The sequence below is a fragment of the Copadichromis virginalis genome, linkage group LG11 (assembly GCF_057382275.1).
Source record: "Copadichromis virginalis isolate Kocher_CV1m ecotype Utaka linkage group LG11, C_Virginalis_male_GT1.1, whole genome shotgun sequence".
NCBI classification, from domain to species: Eukaryota; Metazoa; Chordata; class Actinopteri; order Cichliformes; family Cichlidae; genus Copadichromis; species Copadichromis virginalis.
In genome coordinates this window covers 4,054,923-4,070,025 of record NC_140628.1, presented here as the reverse complement: position 1 = coordinate 4,070,025, position 15,103 = coordinate 4,054,923, and the positions used below count along the sequence as shown (strand labels likewise).

General features: G+C 42.3%; 1 protein-coding gene across 2 annotated transcripts in view; it reads left to right on the top strand.

Moving 5' to 3' along the window:
* The window catches only part of znrf2b (zinc and ring finger 2b), a 50,861-nt gene that overhangs the window by 17,801 nt on the left and 17,957 nt on the right, over positions 1 to 15,103 (top strand). For both annotated transcript variants that reach the window (XR_014922943.1, XM_085472874.1), the window contains exon 2: positions 13,821 to 13,916. Coding sequence is in view for 1 of the 2 variants with exons in the window: in XM_085472874.1 (XP_085329000.1) it covers positions 13,821 to 13,916 (96 nt within the window). In the remaining variant the exon portion in view is untranslated. The remainder of the gene's footprint in view (positions 1 to 13,820; positions 13,917 to 15,103) is intronic.

Genomic DNA, 15,103 nt, shown 5'->3' with positions numbered 1-15,103 from the left:
TACTGGACAAACTAACATTAGACTTTGTAACCTTTGTTCTGCACGCAGCTGATTTCTCACCGACCTTGAATTCTGTGTGGAGTTCTGCTTTTTTTATACGTTTCAGTGACTATTTGCATCCTGGCATTTGGTTGTGTTGAACAGCAAAACTCATTACCTGACTGAAAATATTTAAATATCTCCAAATACAGCATAGTTCTGGCTGCAGAGCTGGGGTACTTTGGAGCAATGTATTGCCTTTCCTAAATTCTCTAGTTAGAAATGCTGGAAATACTTTAGTCACTGGGATTAGCAGCTGCTAACCGCTTGGTGTTTAAAGCTGGCCTACATGAAGAACTTTGTACCTAGAAAGAGCAACCACAGTGGGATAAAGAGCTATGTTACTCAGTTTCTCCTGAACAAACTTGTAACATTTTTGTAGTTTGGGTGTAAACGTCTCCACCATTCAGAACACTTTCCAATGATTCTAGTCACACTGTAACGGGCAGAGGACTTGCTGCTCTGCTTGAACACACAAAGAGTTTCAGAAAACACGCCTCATTCTGTCATTCAGCTTAGGCAGGTTAACTTTTCTTGAAATCTTCAAACATTTGCAATAGCAAGACATTTTTTTCCACAGCAGCATGGTAGCGTGACCAAACCCCACATCAGTATATTTTGTAAATGTCCGAGCCTCTTCTTCCTGCAGAGATTCTGCACCTCCTCGCCATCTTATTCGATAAATAGGCAGGTGTCAGCTGGACAGGTGCCGATCCTGCAATCTCTGCCCATTGTGCCTCAACGTACCTCCTGCTGCATGAAGACGAGCACTTAAAGGCCAAAAACCCCAGAACAGCCACATTTGAGTCGCATCATGCACACAGACTCTTTGTTTTATTTTACTCAGAGAGGCAAACTGCACATAAAGAGAAACTGAAAGGAAACTGTTATGATGAATGTAACCCTATGCCCTGTTATTTCACAGTGGAGTCTTTGACAAACAGAATCATTTACTTTGTCATCTATTTAACTATAAAGTGATGACCTTAATAATCGGACTTATTGTTTCACTAAGAATAGGTTTATTCTTCAACCAGGATAATATATTTGATGTCTCTGCTGTGTTATCAACCTGCAATATTATCACAGATTGACCAGAGTAGTAATGTCTTTGTTTGTTTGTTTCATTTTCATGATCCATAGTCTACGACCCAAGTAAATTCAACTTTTTCCTTCAGTAAAGCAAAGAAACGTTTTCATATCACTGCATGTCAGCAGTACATCTGTGACCAGCCACTAGATCTGTTTTACAGCAGCCATGTTAATATTTAATAATAAATAAACTCAGGTGACTAATCACATTAATCAAGGCTATGGTTCAACATGGAATAAAACTTGTTTCGTTGTCATTAACAGCCTATTCTGTCAGCACAACCATCCACGGTTCCAGAGCTTAGAGTATTTGCAGTGTTTGCCAGCCTTTATTAAACACACATAAAAGAACCACACATTTAACTTTAAAGTCCAACACGTGGAAAATAGATTTTATTGTACAAACAGGAGAAATATGCAACATCATGTGTGTGAAACTGCCACATCTGTGCACAGCTGTGCAGTGTGGATAGATTAGAGGAATATATTTATAATACTGGTACGAGTGTTTCACTGAAGATCGTTGATATGGGTGTACTGCTTCACAGTGTTGTCCTTTCACCTTGAGTAGTTGAACAACCTGTAATCTCTAAGCTGATGCATAGTCCTCTAAATACTGAATGTTAACTTAGGGTGACGTTTCTGGCTACTCGATAAATGCAAATCAGAGGTTCATTGTCCTTCGAGTTCTCTTTGGAGTGGCAGTGATTTCTCAGAAACATATCCGTGGTGGACCTGGGAACATTGTGACTGTAGTAGAGCAGGTAGTGTACACTCCACCGACTCCACTTTGCACTGTGTTATATTGTTCTTGGTCTTATGGCTGCCACAAACGATTGTTTTGATAGTCGACTAGTCGGTGATTATTTTTGCGATTAGTCGACTAATCAGATCATCATCCATTCAACGTAAAACGTACAGCTTATTGCACCAGCAGCATCTGCTCTTATATAACTATCATTAGCTTACAGCTTTAAGTGTTTCAGGTGCTAACTAAAAATAAAGACAAGATGATAGTTTATTAAATTTTAATGAAATTTGCAGATTGTTTCGGTGGAGTTTAATAAACTCAGCCGTCTGCTCCTTGCTGTCTAAAATATAACAGGACACCGGAGTAGATTCTCACACTTCTGATGATCAGCTGTCTGCTTGACGTTTATTCAGCTGTGTAAAAACTATAACTTTAATCTCATCCAAACCGATTTACTCAGGAACAAATAAAACACTGAAAAAAGCCAAACAACATTTTTAAGTTATCTAAGTGACTTATATATCATGTTTAACCTGAATAGCGAAAGACGGCGGTGGGTTTGAAAACGATTTGCCGGGAGTCCGGTGTTCTCACCGGCTGTAGTGAGCCTAGCCCCCGGCTAACTATCGAGCTGGTGGGTAGCAGACGCCTCCGAAAACGTCGGAGCGCTTTTGAAAATATGCGGTGTCTTGATAAACTGAGCAGATATTTGAGGTTTACACAGCTACATTCTCGGCTGAAAATATGTTAAACGTTTATTTTGTGACCCAGAAAGAATAATAAGAGTAATATTAAAACTAACCAACTGCCACCATTGTTGGAAACTGAGCTGGGCTGCGATGGGCCGCGCTATGAATTCTGGGACACAGTTTCTTCTTCTTTGGTGTTTAACGGCAGCTGGCATCCTTGTACATGCAGTGCTGCCATCTTCTGTTTCAGTCCGTTATTACACTCTCAGCTTCAAACGACGTGTCGACTATTAAATTAATCGTTGACGATTTTGATAGTCGACGTAATCGTGACTAGTCAACGTAATCGTGACTAGTCGACTAATCGTGGCAGCCCTACTTGGTCTACATTTTGGATTTATGTGGCTGAACAGTTTTGCGTTGCTCCTGCAACAGTGACAGTGAAGATGATCTTATATCTTACTGCTCATGATTTATACAGTCTATACTGCATCTGATAGTGTGTGAAGGGAAATCACAGAGAAAATGAAAGTGGCTTTTAACCGTCTTGTTCTTCTAGTACACACGGTTCTCCCCTCATACTCCTTCCACATGTGAAGCATAAAGAGACAGTGTTTGCCACGGTTTTGTGTTGTTCTTTTAACCCCCCCTCATGCTGTTATTCTGAGGGCAGTCCATCTGCTGATCTCAGAGGGCAGATGATTAACAGCACACAGCACCTGCTGAAACCTTTCCTCACACTTTGACTTGTAAGTGGAAACAGCGGAAAGCCCCTTAAAGCCCACAGAGGTTTATGGTAGTGGTGGTGTGTTTGTGACAGATAAGACAGTCTCAGGTGCTCGCAAATACTGCATGTATTCACAAGATGGGAAATAAGTGCAGCCATTCAGTACTCCATCTATGAAGCAGTCACTTACTTTTATTACGATGCTGACCTCTAAAGAGCTTCTTTTTTGCTGTTTCACATACATGTAATGGTTCTTTATGACACAAAATCTCCTGGTTTAGAGAACTTTATTTAGTTGTTTCATTGTGACAACAGTTTCAGTGTTCTGACCCGTCTGTCTGCTGGCTGATGTTAGCTCAATGCAGCGTGTAAGCCAACACAGAAGCTATCTCACATAACAACATACGGTATTAAAGCTCAGCTAGTTCATCCAAACTTCCAGGGCCGATCTGGTAACGTAGTTGGCCATTTTCAATCTGCTAACTCTAACTAACCAACTAACTCTGCCAGATTCATCTAGCGTAATCCAGCTAGCTGGCTAACTCTAGTTTGCTTGCTATCGTCAAAGCTAGCCAAATCAAGTCAACAATAGTTGAGCAAAAAGAACCTGACCACGGTTTTACACGGTGACCCGACGCCAAGTCCTCCTCGTGCTCTGTGTTTGCGTGTGATACTAATATTTACTGAGGGGAGGACAGAAAGACTCAGGCTGACGTAACAAGAAGGCAGTGCTGCGTTAGACAGGAGCACTGCCTCGCATCGTCTCCACTACATCCAGCTCTTTCCTCAGCAAGCATGTTTATTTATACCCCTGTTGTTGCTGCTCTCTCCTGCCCACTCTTCTCTATATTCTTTTTATTCCAGTCACTTCCTTTTTTACCCTCTGCCTTGGAGTGAAAGTGCCAGTAACATGAACTATATATACATCAATGGGTCAACAATTCTTCAGCCCAACTATCAAAAGAATGACCCTCAGTGGTGTCCAGCATCAGTACAGCTCTGCTCCCTCACAGCTTTCTGTCTCAGGAGGACTCCCTTGCATTTTATCTAGATCCACTTACATACTTTGAAACATTTAGACTCCCCGATCACATCAATTTATTTTTAGTGTTCTGCATGTTTTAAATACCTAAACCCCGAAGTCTAAGGAACGACTGTATTTTCTTCAAGACATTTCACCTCTCAGGTGATCGATGACCCTGGTGCAGGTGGTACATGATCAATATGGGTTAATGACCCTGTTAAGGACAGTTCCCTTATATAACAGGGACTCTCCACCATTTGGTTTTAGAACGGAAAAAGCTGCTGGGATGAAAGATGAAATGTCTTCTTTCCAAGCGCTTATACTATCATGACCTGGATGACTGAGAACTTCCACAGACATAAACCCAAGGTTTCAAACGATCTGAGTATTTGTTGGCCAAGAGAGAATCAAAGCCTGTCTTATGCAGACTGCCTGTAGCTACTTTGTTACTTGGAGCCGGCGTAAGTTCCTCATTCAGTTATTTCATTATTGATTCATGCAGAAGTATTATTTCAGTCAAGTATGTTTCCATTACTGAGGATGGTTACTGCAATGAGGAGATGGGCAAAACAGCAGGTGATTATCATATGTCAGTGCAACTAGATCCGTATTAATGTTAACAGCATGAAGGAGCTCACAAGGCTAATATTGTTTCCTTCCTTTTTGTTTTTGTAATTGCTGCTCGTTCCTTGAAATGCACTTTCTGTGCAAGTTAAATCACCAAAATTCATGGTGCAGTCAAACAGTTTTGCAACTGTGTCCATAAAAAGCAAAAATCAAAAAAAAAGCTAATTTAAAGTTTGTAATCTCTGTGGAATTCAGGCTGCTTGTGATCACAGAGTGATGTTAGAGAGCGGTCTCTGTGTTGTACAGCCGGGCCCATAAGTGTTTAAACAAACCATTTTTGTAATCTTGCCTGTGTACAACACCTCAGTGGATCCAAATCAAACTATCGAGTGCAGACCTTTTCTCTGGCCTTGGTTCACGAGCCTTAGGTTCTATGTATTTATGAATCTGTATGCTGGCCTCATTCCCCAAACTGTCAGTTCAGGTGGCAAAGAAGAGCAGTGAAAAAAGACAAAGGGGATTTACTTGGTCATGATTGATTACCAGTTTCTTATCCCTGCCAGTTCTCAGCTTAAGAATCTGCCTAGCTCTGGAAAACCTGACGTTAATATTAAAAGGACTGTGAGCAGTGGTGTTCATGCATATGCTGATGGATTCATGGAAGGCGTTTGTGTACAATGAGCTGGGCTACTGAAGTGCAGCCACACCGGTTGGACAATCAGTGAAGAGATCAATAAAATGCCGATTCATAAATCCCTTTTAATAGCATGGTGTGCAAGATGTGCTGACACAGGGACTACAGGAGAGCCGAGTTAAGGACAGTGGGTAATGAACACAGGGCTCAGGGATGCTCTCCAAACAGCAGATTAGATGGGAACAAAGATATGGTGCTTATATAGTCAAAAGTGTGAAGCATTCTGGGTAACAGTGCGTGAAGTTTTGAGTCTGTAGCCAAGAAGCTGCTGGCTCGCAGCTTTTCATGGTAGTCTTTGGACTTCAGTCCAGTCTGCTCCCTCACTCACCACAAGCCCTCATAACATTAACCTTTGTAACATTAAAGTGGCGACAAAAGTGGAACTGATTACCCGGGGCCCCAATGGTGGGAAGGGCCCTTGCAAGCCTAGAATGAAAAATTTGGGTTTGTTTTCATTTTTCATTTCAAAGTAATTAGTGTCATAATGAAGTTTCCGCAATAAATCAGTCGTGTAAATGAACTTTAATTCCAAGAAGTAGTGGAGACACTCATTTTTACCCAGGTTGGTTTAGTCCATCCGGAGCTGGACTGGCGTTTAGGTGTTATGAATTTATTCTAGCCGACATGCTGATGTGCACTGTGACTCATGTCTTTCTCTAAGAAAGCAAAATCATATGAAATAAAGCAACTGAGGGAAGTTGGCTGTTAACAAATTTCTATCAAAAGAACGGTGAGCACAGCAAAACTAACAGTTGTTAAAAACAATGAGCTAGTGTCATCTGTAACACTGTATTCATCAAATTCACACAACCTAACACCAAGAAACACACAAAATGTGAGAAACAGCTAGAGCAGGTCCTTCTCCAAATGATATGACATGAGGTGAGCTCATGTAGTGGCAACTAAAACCAGCAAGGACGACGTGAGTAAGGCACAAACCCAGTTTTATCTGATGCATTTTAACATACTGCTTTTAGCCCTTTTCAACCTGCTAATTTTAATTCACTGAACACCAAATGTGGACATTTACAAATATAAATACATTATTTACAGTGGTGTGTCCTGAAAATATTTAAGCAGGTTAACAGGCTAATTAATATCAGTCCTGTTTGCTTTATTCTTGTAGGTGTGTCAGTGAGCCCAGAGAATGGTGAAGTAAAAGAGGTTGCCCTTTATTTTACATTTATTTACCTTTATGTGCGTCAGCAAAGCAGATTCTTTTTGTGTTTCTGCAAATAAAACTCTGTCACTAGATACCATTTATGTCTTTATTATGAAGCGCAGGAGCCTGCGACTTTTGTTGCCATTTAACCTTTTCTTTTATACCATGAGACTCATAACTATTTCAGTGAAAAAGGCTAACCTGTTGACCATTACAGATATTTGTATACAGTTGTCAGCTCAGATGCTGGGTAAAAAAATACATAGATATGGTCCTACTCTACCTGAGCACCCAAAGCTGTTTATTAAGCTTACCTCATTTTTCTGTTTAAGCCCTTTCTAGCTAACCTTCATACACATTCATACTCTGATGGATGCATTGGAGAAAAAGATTGAGAGAAAACTTGGAGAGAGGATGAGAGAGCATCTTGCCCAAGGATACTTCCAGTGCTCATATTTACATATGGTGATCTAAGAAAGGATGCTATGAATGTCATTACCCCAATTTCATATTTTTATCTTTTTATACCAATGAGTTTTATGTGTTGAGCTATTTGGTTATAAGGCAGAGCGTCACAATTAGAGACAACAAACAACACAAAGCCCTCATACCAGGTGTACACCATGGTGGTGCAGGGGTAAGGATTTATGACCTGGGCAACTTGCAGTCAGTGAGTTGACCATCAACTGTATGCCAAACTTTTCTAGACCCAAATGTGAGGCCATCTGTCCAAAAGCTAAAGCTTGACCAAACTGGGTTAGGCAGCAGGACAGTGATCCACAAACAAGCTACGGTATCAAGATGTTACAGTGGCTCAGTCAAAGGCCAGACCTCAACCTGATTGAAAGACTTTGGCAGGTGAGCTTAAGAGAGCCGTGCAGTGCTAGATGGTTAGTTGGACAAATATACATGCACATAAAAGTTTGAAAGTTGTATCATAGGTAGCGTTATATGCCTTTACATGTCCTCTTTGCAAATGTGTCCACAGGAGCATTGTCCATATAATGAAATAATAAAAGGAGACAGTTCATTTCCACGTACAGTAATAAAACCGCAGAATTCATTCCCTGCCTCAAAAAAGCAGTTTGAGCTTCTCTCCCCTTAAAACTTAGTTTTTTGATTGGCCTGTGCCAACAAACAAAACAACAGCTTCAGGGGTCACAGCTGGAATGCCCACCATAATGTCACACGGCAGTTGTTAGTGGGAAGGAAGCTAATAGATAAGGATCAGCAGAAAATAACAGCTTTTACTTTATACAGCGCCTTGCAAAAGTATTCGGTCCCCTTGAACTTTCCCACATTTTGTCTCATTACAGCCACAAACATGAATCAATGTTATTGGAATTCCACATGAAAGACCAACACAAAGTGGTGCACACGTGAGAAGTGGAACGAAAATCAGACATGATTCCAAACATTTTTTACAAATAAATAACTGCAAAGTGGGGTGTGCGTAATTATTCAGCCCTCTTTAGTCTGAGTGCAGTCAGTTGCACATAGACGTTGCCTGATGAGTGCTAATGACTAAATAGAGTCACCTGTGTGTAATCTAATGTCAGTACAAATACAGCTGCTCTGTGACGGCCTCAGAGGTTGTCTAAGAGAATATTGGGAGCAATAACACCATGAAGTCCAAAGAACACAGCAGACAGGTCAGGGATAAAGTTACTGAGAAATTTAAAGCAGGCTTAGGCTGCAAAAAGATTTCCCAAGCCTTGAACATCCCACGGAGCACTGTTCAAGCCATCATTCAGAAATGGAAGGAGTATGGCACAACTGTAAAGCTACCAAGACAAGGCCGTCCACCTAAACTCACAGGCCGAACAAGGAGAGCGCTGATCAGAAATGCAGCCAAGAGGCCCATGGTGACTCTGGATGAGCTGCAGAGATCTACAGCTCAGGTGGGGGAATCTGTCCATAGGACAACTATTAGTCGTGCACTGCACAAAGTTGGCCTTTATGGAAGAGTGGCAAGAAGAAAGCCATTGTTAACAGAAAACCAGAAGAAGTCCCGTTTGCAGTTTGCCACAAGCCATGTGGGGGACACAGCAAACATGTGGAAGAAGCTGCTCTGGTCAGATGAGACCAAAACGCTATGTGTGGAAAACTAACACTGCACATCACTCTGAACACACCATCCCCACTGTCAGATATGGTGGTGGCAGCATCATGCTCTGGAGGTGCTTCTCTTCAGCAGGGACAGGGAAGCTGGTCAGAGTTGATGGGAAGATGGATGGAGCCAAATACAGGGCAGTCTTGGAAGAAAACCTCTTGGAGTCTGCAAAAGACTTGAGACTGGGGCGGAGGGTCACCTTCCAGCAGGACAACGACCCTAAACATAAAGCCAGGAAACAATGGGATGGTTTAAAACAAAACACATCCATGTGTTAGAATGGCCCAGTCAAAGTCCAGATCTAAATCCAATCGAGAATCTGTGGCAAGATCTGAAAACGGCTGTTCACAAACGCTGTCCATCTAATCTGACTGAGCTGGAGCTGATTTGCAAAGAAGAATGGGCAAAGATTTCAGTCTGTAGATGTGCAAAGCTGGTAGAGACAGACCCTAAAAGACTGGCAGCTGGAACTGCAGCAAAAGGTATTGACTCAGGGGGCTGAATAATTACACACACCCCACTTTGCAGTTATTTATTTGTAAAAAATATTTGGAATCATGTCTGATTTTCGTTCCACTTCTCACGTGTGCACCACTTTGTGCTGGTCTTTCACGTGGAATTCCAATAAAATTGATTCATGTTTGTGGCTGTAATGAGACAAAATGTGGGAAAGTTCAAGGGGGCCCAATACTTTTGCAAGCCACTGTATGTTTGTGGTCAAGTCAAATGACACAACTGCAAAGCTCTGACAACACCTTAACTGCAGCCAGTGTAACTTAACATTTGGTCGGTTTTTGACCTCACCTGGCATATTTCACCTCACATACATGAGGGAGAGCAGCTACAGGAGAAACACTGAGCTGTGATAACACAAGAGCAAATCTATTAAGTCAATAAGGTAAATGCACAAATTCAGAAAATAAAGACTCTTGGGTGGATTTATTTAAAGTTATTTGAGCATTTTTTCTGTCAAGCCTGATGTTGCCTTAAATATAAAGCAGCTTCCTCACAGTGACAAATGCAACCTTTTAAATAAACACTAGTAACAGATCAGGACTTTATAACAGAAGATACACAAAGCTGATTAAGGCTATCCTCTCTCTGACATCACAGAGAGTCAAGAGTAGAAAAAACAGTGAAGCCTGAGCTCACAGGGATTATTGTACACTGGCTTTATTATTTGAAATGTTGCCATGTTTAATATGAACATCCACCTCTGTGAAAGTAACAAAAAAGGTAAAGCCTAATGGGTCCACTGTAAAATATTTCACAGTGGGTGGGTGGGTGAGGGGGGTGTTCAAGATCAAAGTCATCCAGTCTTATTTGAACTAAAGAGGAAAAGTAGCTGAAGTTTGAGGGTTTCATCAGAGAAAGCAGTCGAACAGTTTCCCCAAACATATCGTACGATAGTGAAAGAAAAAAGCATACAAACTAACATTTACAGGCATCCGTGTTACAGCAGTGTTGTGCTGTGGCTTTAAGCAGGAGCAGCATGCAGAAACAACGTGTTAGAGCTGTTTTACACCCTTTGATGATGATGATGATTTTTCATATATACATATATATATGTAAATTCTACTTCTCTTCTGGTTTGTTTTGGGGAATTCAGAAATTTCAAACTTCCTATCTGGAGGAAACAGATGTTTCACATCATGTGACTTTGTTGACTGCAGCACTTTACAGGAAAGTAAAAGATGCAGATCAGACGGGGTTATAAATAACACTCATGTCATTATTTCAGTGTGTGCGCCTCATACTAGGAGGCATATTGTTTGAGAGTTTTAATGCGACCAACAGCAGGTATGACCTCAGAAAGACACGCACGAGGACATGTGCAGCAATTTAATGTAGTGGAGAGAGCAGCCCATATAGAGTAGCGGATGAGTCATCGCAGCCTCACAGGGAGGGCTCAGCTCGGGCTTTGAGCATTTTTCAGAATGAGCGGTGGAGCCGTGCAGAGCTGGATCCATCCGCATTTCTCCATTTCAGATAGACACACCTAGACTGTACATGCCTAATTGTCAGTATATGGCCAGCAGGTCTTAAAAGATGACACTGTGCATGTGTTGTGAGGTCAGGCAAACAGTGTTCTTTTTTGCCTGCCTTAATCCATTTATCCTTTGCACAGATTTTAACATTGTAGGAAGCTCCAAACACACACACACCTGGCTGTGATATGTCACACTCTGCCCCCTGCTGCAGAACTGCTGATGGATAGTGGAGGAGGAAATCTGCAATGTGACAGGAAACTGCAGAATTTGCTGTCTCCGCTGAGATTGTGACAGCAAGATTGTGATGGACGTCGGAACAAAGGGATAATTACTGGATGTGGGGAGTGTGATGTACAGTATGCAGCATAATTTATGTAATTATCTGCCTCCAACTGTCTCTGATTAATCATTTATTAATACATTTAGTGATTGAATCCATGGCTGTCTGTGTGTAAACACTGCTGTCACTGCTATACAGTTCACATATTGCACATAAATGACATTTATTTGTCCCAGAGGGGAAGTTTGATTGCAGCAGAAGTCACCTGGCATTTGTATACACCACATAAAAATAATCCCATCAACTCTGGAATCCTCTGTGCCCAGAGACCGACCGCAAAACACTGTGTTCCAACATTCAGATCATTGAGGGGCAACACAAATGCTACAGCAAGGGGGAGCAAGGACATCAGGTTAGGGGGAGTGATAATATCACCCCCACTCGAGATTGGGTACCAAGTCCCAAGTACTGAAAGATAGGCTCATGGCGAAGCTGGAAGCCTGGACCCTCCGTAGCCAATTACCAAGGCTACGTGACGTACTCTCTGAAGGTCTACTAGAAGATGTGAATGCAGCATCACGGACAATCCTTACTGCGACCATCACTGAGACTAATCAGCTGATCTACACTATGGCAGCAGTGATGAATGGCTACAAGATGAACAGCCACAAGGAGGAGTACCCCCCACGGAGAAGGAGACTAGAGGCCAAGAGCAAGGCAGTACTAAGGGAACCTGCAAGCTGCCCATACCCGAGACATCGATTCCCGCATGCACACCACTAGGACCTACAGCAATGGCATTGGATGTCATTCACACTGGAGAAGTGTAGTTGGATAGTAACAAAGCGAGGAAAGGTAGGCAGAAGTGAGGGGATCGAACTACCAGAAGGCAACATTGCAGACACTGAGGACAGCTACAAGTACCTGGGAATCCCACAGGCAAATGGGAACCACGAACAGGCTGCTAGGAAAGCTGCAACCACCAAATACCTGCAGAGAGTTAGGAAAGTCCTGTATACCAAGGGCTGACAGAAGAACCCGAGAAGATGTGGAGGATGAAGGTGACAGTGGTCCCCGTGGTAATCGGAGAACTCGGGGTAGTGACCCTCAGGCTGGGCGAGTGGCTTCAGCAGATCCCTGGAATAACATGTGAGATCTCTGTCCAGAAGAGCGCAGTCCTAGGAACAGCTAAGATACTGCACAGGACCCCCAAACTCCCAGGCCTCTGGTAGAGGACCCGAGCTTGAAGAGGGCAAGAGGGGAATTATATATATTTCCTAATTGGCCTTTGGCTTTTTGCCAAGCCACCATGTAACCACTTTCATGGATAAAGAAACATTTCTTTGATTCTGCACCATCTTATCTCATGGTGCCATGTGATATTACACAGAAGTTTAGCCAATCTTCAGTTGAACTTCCGTTGGTGTTACATTCACACTGGGGGAAACAGAGCAGGGCTGCAAGTCCAGCACAGCTTTAGCTTTTCTCTCACCTTGCTGCCCTTTTTTTACAAATTACAAATGCCGTCGTCACATGTGAAAGCCACAGTTTAAACTGAGAATAGATATTTAGGGCTACTTAATAATTAAACAATCTTGTATCGTAAATGGGCTGATTCTTATAAAGCGCTTTTCTACTCTACTCAAAGCACTGTATACAACATGCCTCATTCACCCAATCACACAAAGTGACGCAAAGCAACTCTTTCCTCGTGTACATCCTTTAATCTCACACTCAAATGTCTTCGGTGCATGGCTCAAACAAACAATTGGCCTCGCTATTTCAAATAGTGTTTTGTTCCATCAATATTATGATTATTATTATTATTATTATTATTAAGTGGGGGTTATTACTGAAATACATGTGTGGCTCTTGCGACTCATTTATCTGTTGAGTTATCACCTACAGTAACTGTGCTTTTCTCCTGAGCTCTAAATAGCATTTCTGTTCCTCTCAGCTTACTGCTTTAGTGTTCGCGCCAGGAAACTTCAGTCTTATCAAACCTTTGTTTCTGTTTTCAGAGAAAGATAAACAGCACTCATACATCCACAATATGATGCTGCAGCATTCTGGTACCGCAACTGAAAAGCAATAACAAGAAAAAAACAGGTCACTCCCACAACTCAGTATTATTACTGTGTTTGTAAAGGATGGCCTTTAAATATCTGTAAAAGTCTAACAGTGATGTCTGTATGTCTGTGCAATAATTTAGGTTGGACTAAATCCTGGGTGGGAGCAGTGATGTAATGAAAACTAGCAGTCTGTGCACAGAAATAAATCAAATGTATGAAACTATATGTGACTGCTGAAAGATTACAACCCCCTCTTTAATAATCAGGTGCACCGACCATCACAGTGTGCTCTAACACACTGGTCATCTAGTGCAGAAACGTGTCTGGTGATGCGTTATTAGGTGAAATCTTCTGCTAGTGCAGGTTTCTTTGCAGTAAAGTCAAGAACTGGCTGTAGCAATGCATTCTACCCAGTCTGGGCAGAAAAAGAGTGTTCGCAGTCTCTTTCACAGCACTGGGCAAAGTGGAAATGAAATGCAACAACACATCACCAACTTGTGCTGAGTGAGGAGAGAAGAAAAGACTCAGTGTTTGCCACTTTAATGCTGTTGCACATTCGTTTTTTCTCATCTTCCACCTTCCATGTTTTACTCACTGCTGGTGTCTTTCTCTCTTCCAGGCTTCAAGTGCCCTGTGTGCTCCAAGTTTTTGGCCTCAGATGAGATGGATCTTCACCTTGTGTTGTGTTTAACTAAACCCAGAGTGACATACAATGGTAGGACTTCCTTTATTGCCTTTACAACATATACTAGCATTTGAAAGTATGCTGTAGCTGAATGCAAAATTCCCCTAGATAAGAAGAACAAGCAGTTATGAAGGGTCTAAGTCAGGGGTGTCCAACTCCAGGCCTCAAGGGTCGGTGTCCTGCAGGTTTTAGATCTCACCCTGGGTCAGCACTCCTGAGTCAAAAGATTAGTTCATTACCAGGCCTCTGGAGAACTTCAAGACATGTTGAGGAGGTGATTTAGCCATTTAGATCAGCTGTGTTGGATCAAGGACAAATCCAAAAGGCTGCCTGCCCAGAAATGGGATGGGTCTACTAAGAACAAGGGTGTCCAACTCCAGGCCTCGCAGGCCGGTGTCCTGCAGGTTTTAGATGTGTCCTTGATCCAACACAGCTGATCTAAATGGCTAAATCACCTCCTCAACATGTCTTGAAGTTCTCCAGAGGCCTGGGAATGAACTAATCTTTTGACTCAGGAGTGCTGACCCAGGGTGAGATCTAAAACCTGCAGGACACCGGCCTGTGAGGCCTGGAGTTGGACACCCTTGTTCTTAGTAGACACATCCCATTTCTGGGCAGGCAGCCTTTTGGATTTCACACTGGAGTTTCAGCACACAAAACCGTCGTATCAAAACATGTATTTGCTCTGCAGTGAGTGTTTAGGCCATTTTATAGAATCTCATGGCTACCTTCAATGTACAGGCAAAATAAGGGGAAATCTGAAAGTAGACAAAAGTGCCTTGAACTGAGTTTAACCATGCCTGTTTGTTGTGTAGTTACAGCAGATTCTGTGTGTTAAATGACTCCCACGTCCAAGTTCCCTGTGCGTGTTTGAGCTCCTCGTTTAACGTCTGAGGCTGAGCCCAGTTTTTCAGCCTCTGCCACATTCTGTTTCTACCTAGAGCTCAGTATAATAGATGATCTATGGCCTCATGAGTATTTTAGAAGATGCAAGTAGGCACCATGATTTTACCTGCTGGTCAGTGAAGACCTGTTTTTAAAGCCTTGACCTGAGCGTTATCAGCCGTCTCGGTGTTTTGACAGCAGATATAATGACTAAGGAGTGGCTCTGACTGTGACACTGACAAAGCACGCTCACTGCCTAACACCTTTTGACAACTTAGCAGCCAACTTACCGTACCGGATCATTCTACTGTCTGCAAGCACGTGCAGAGGGG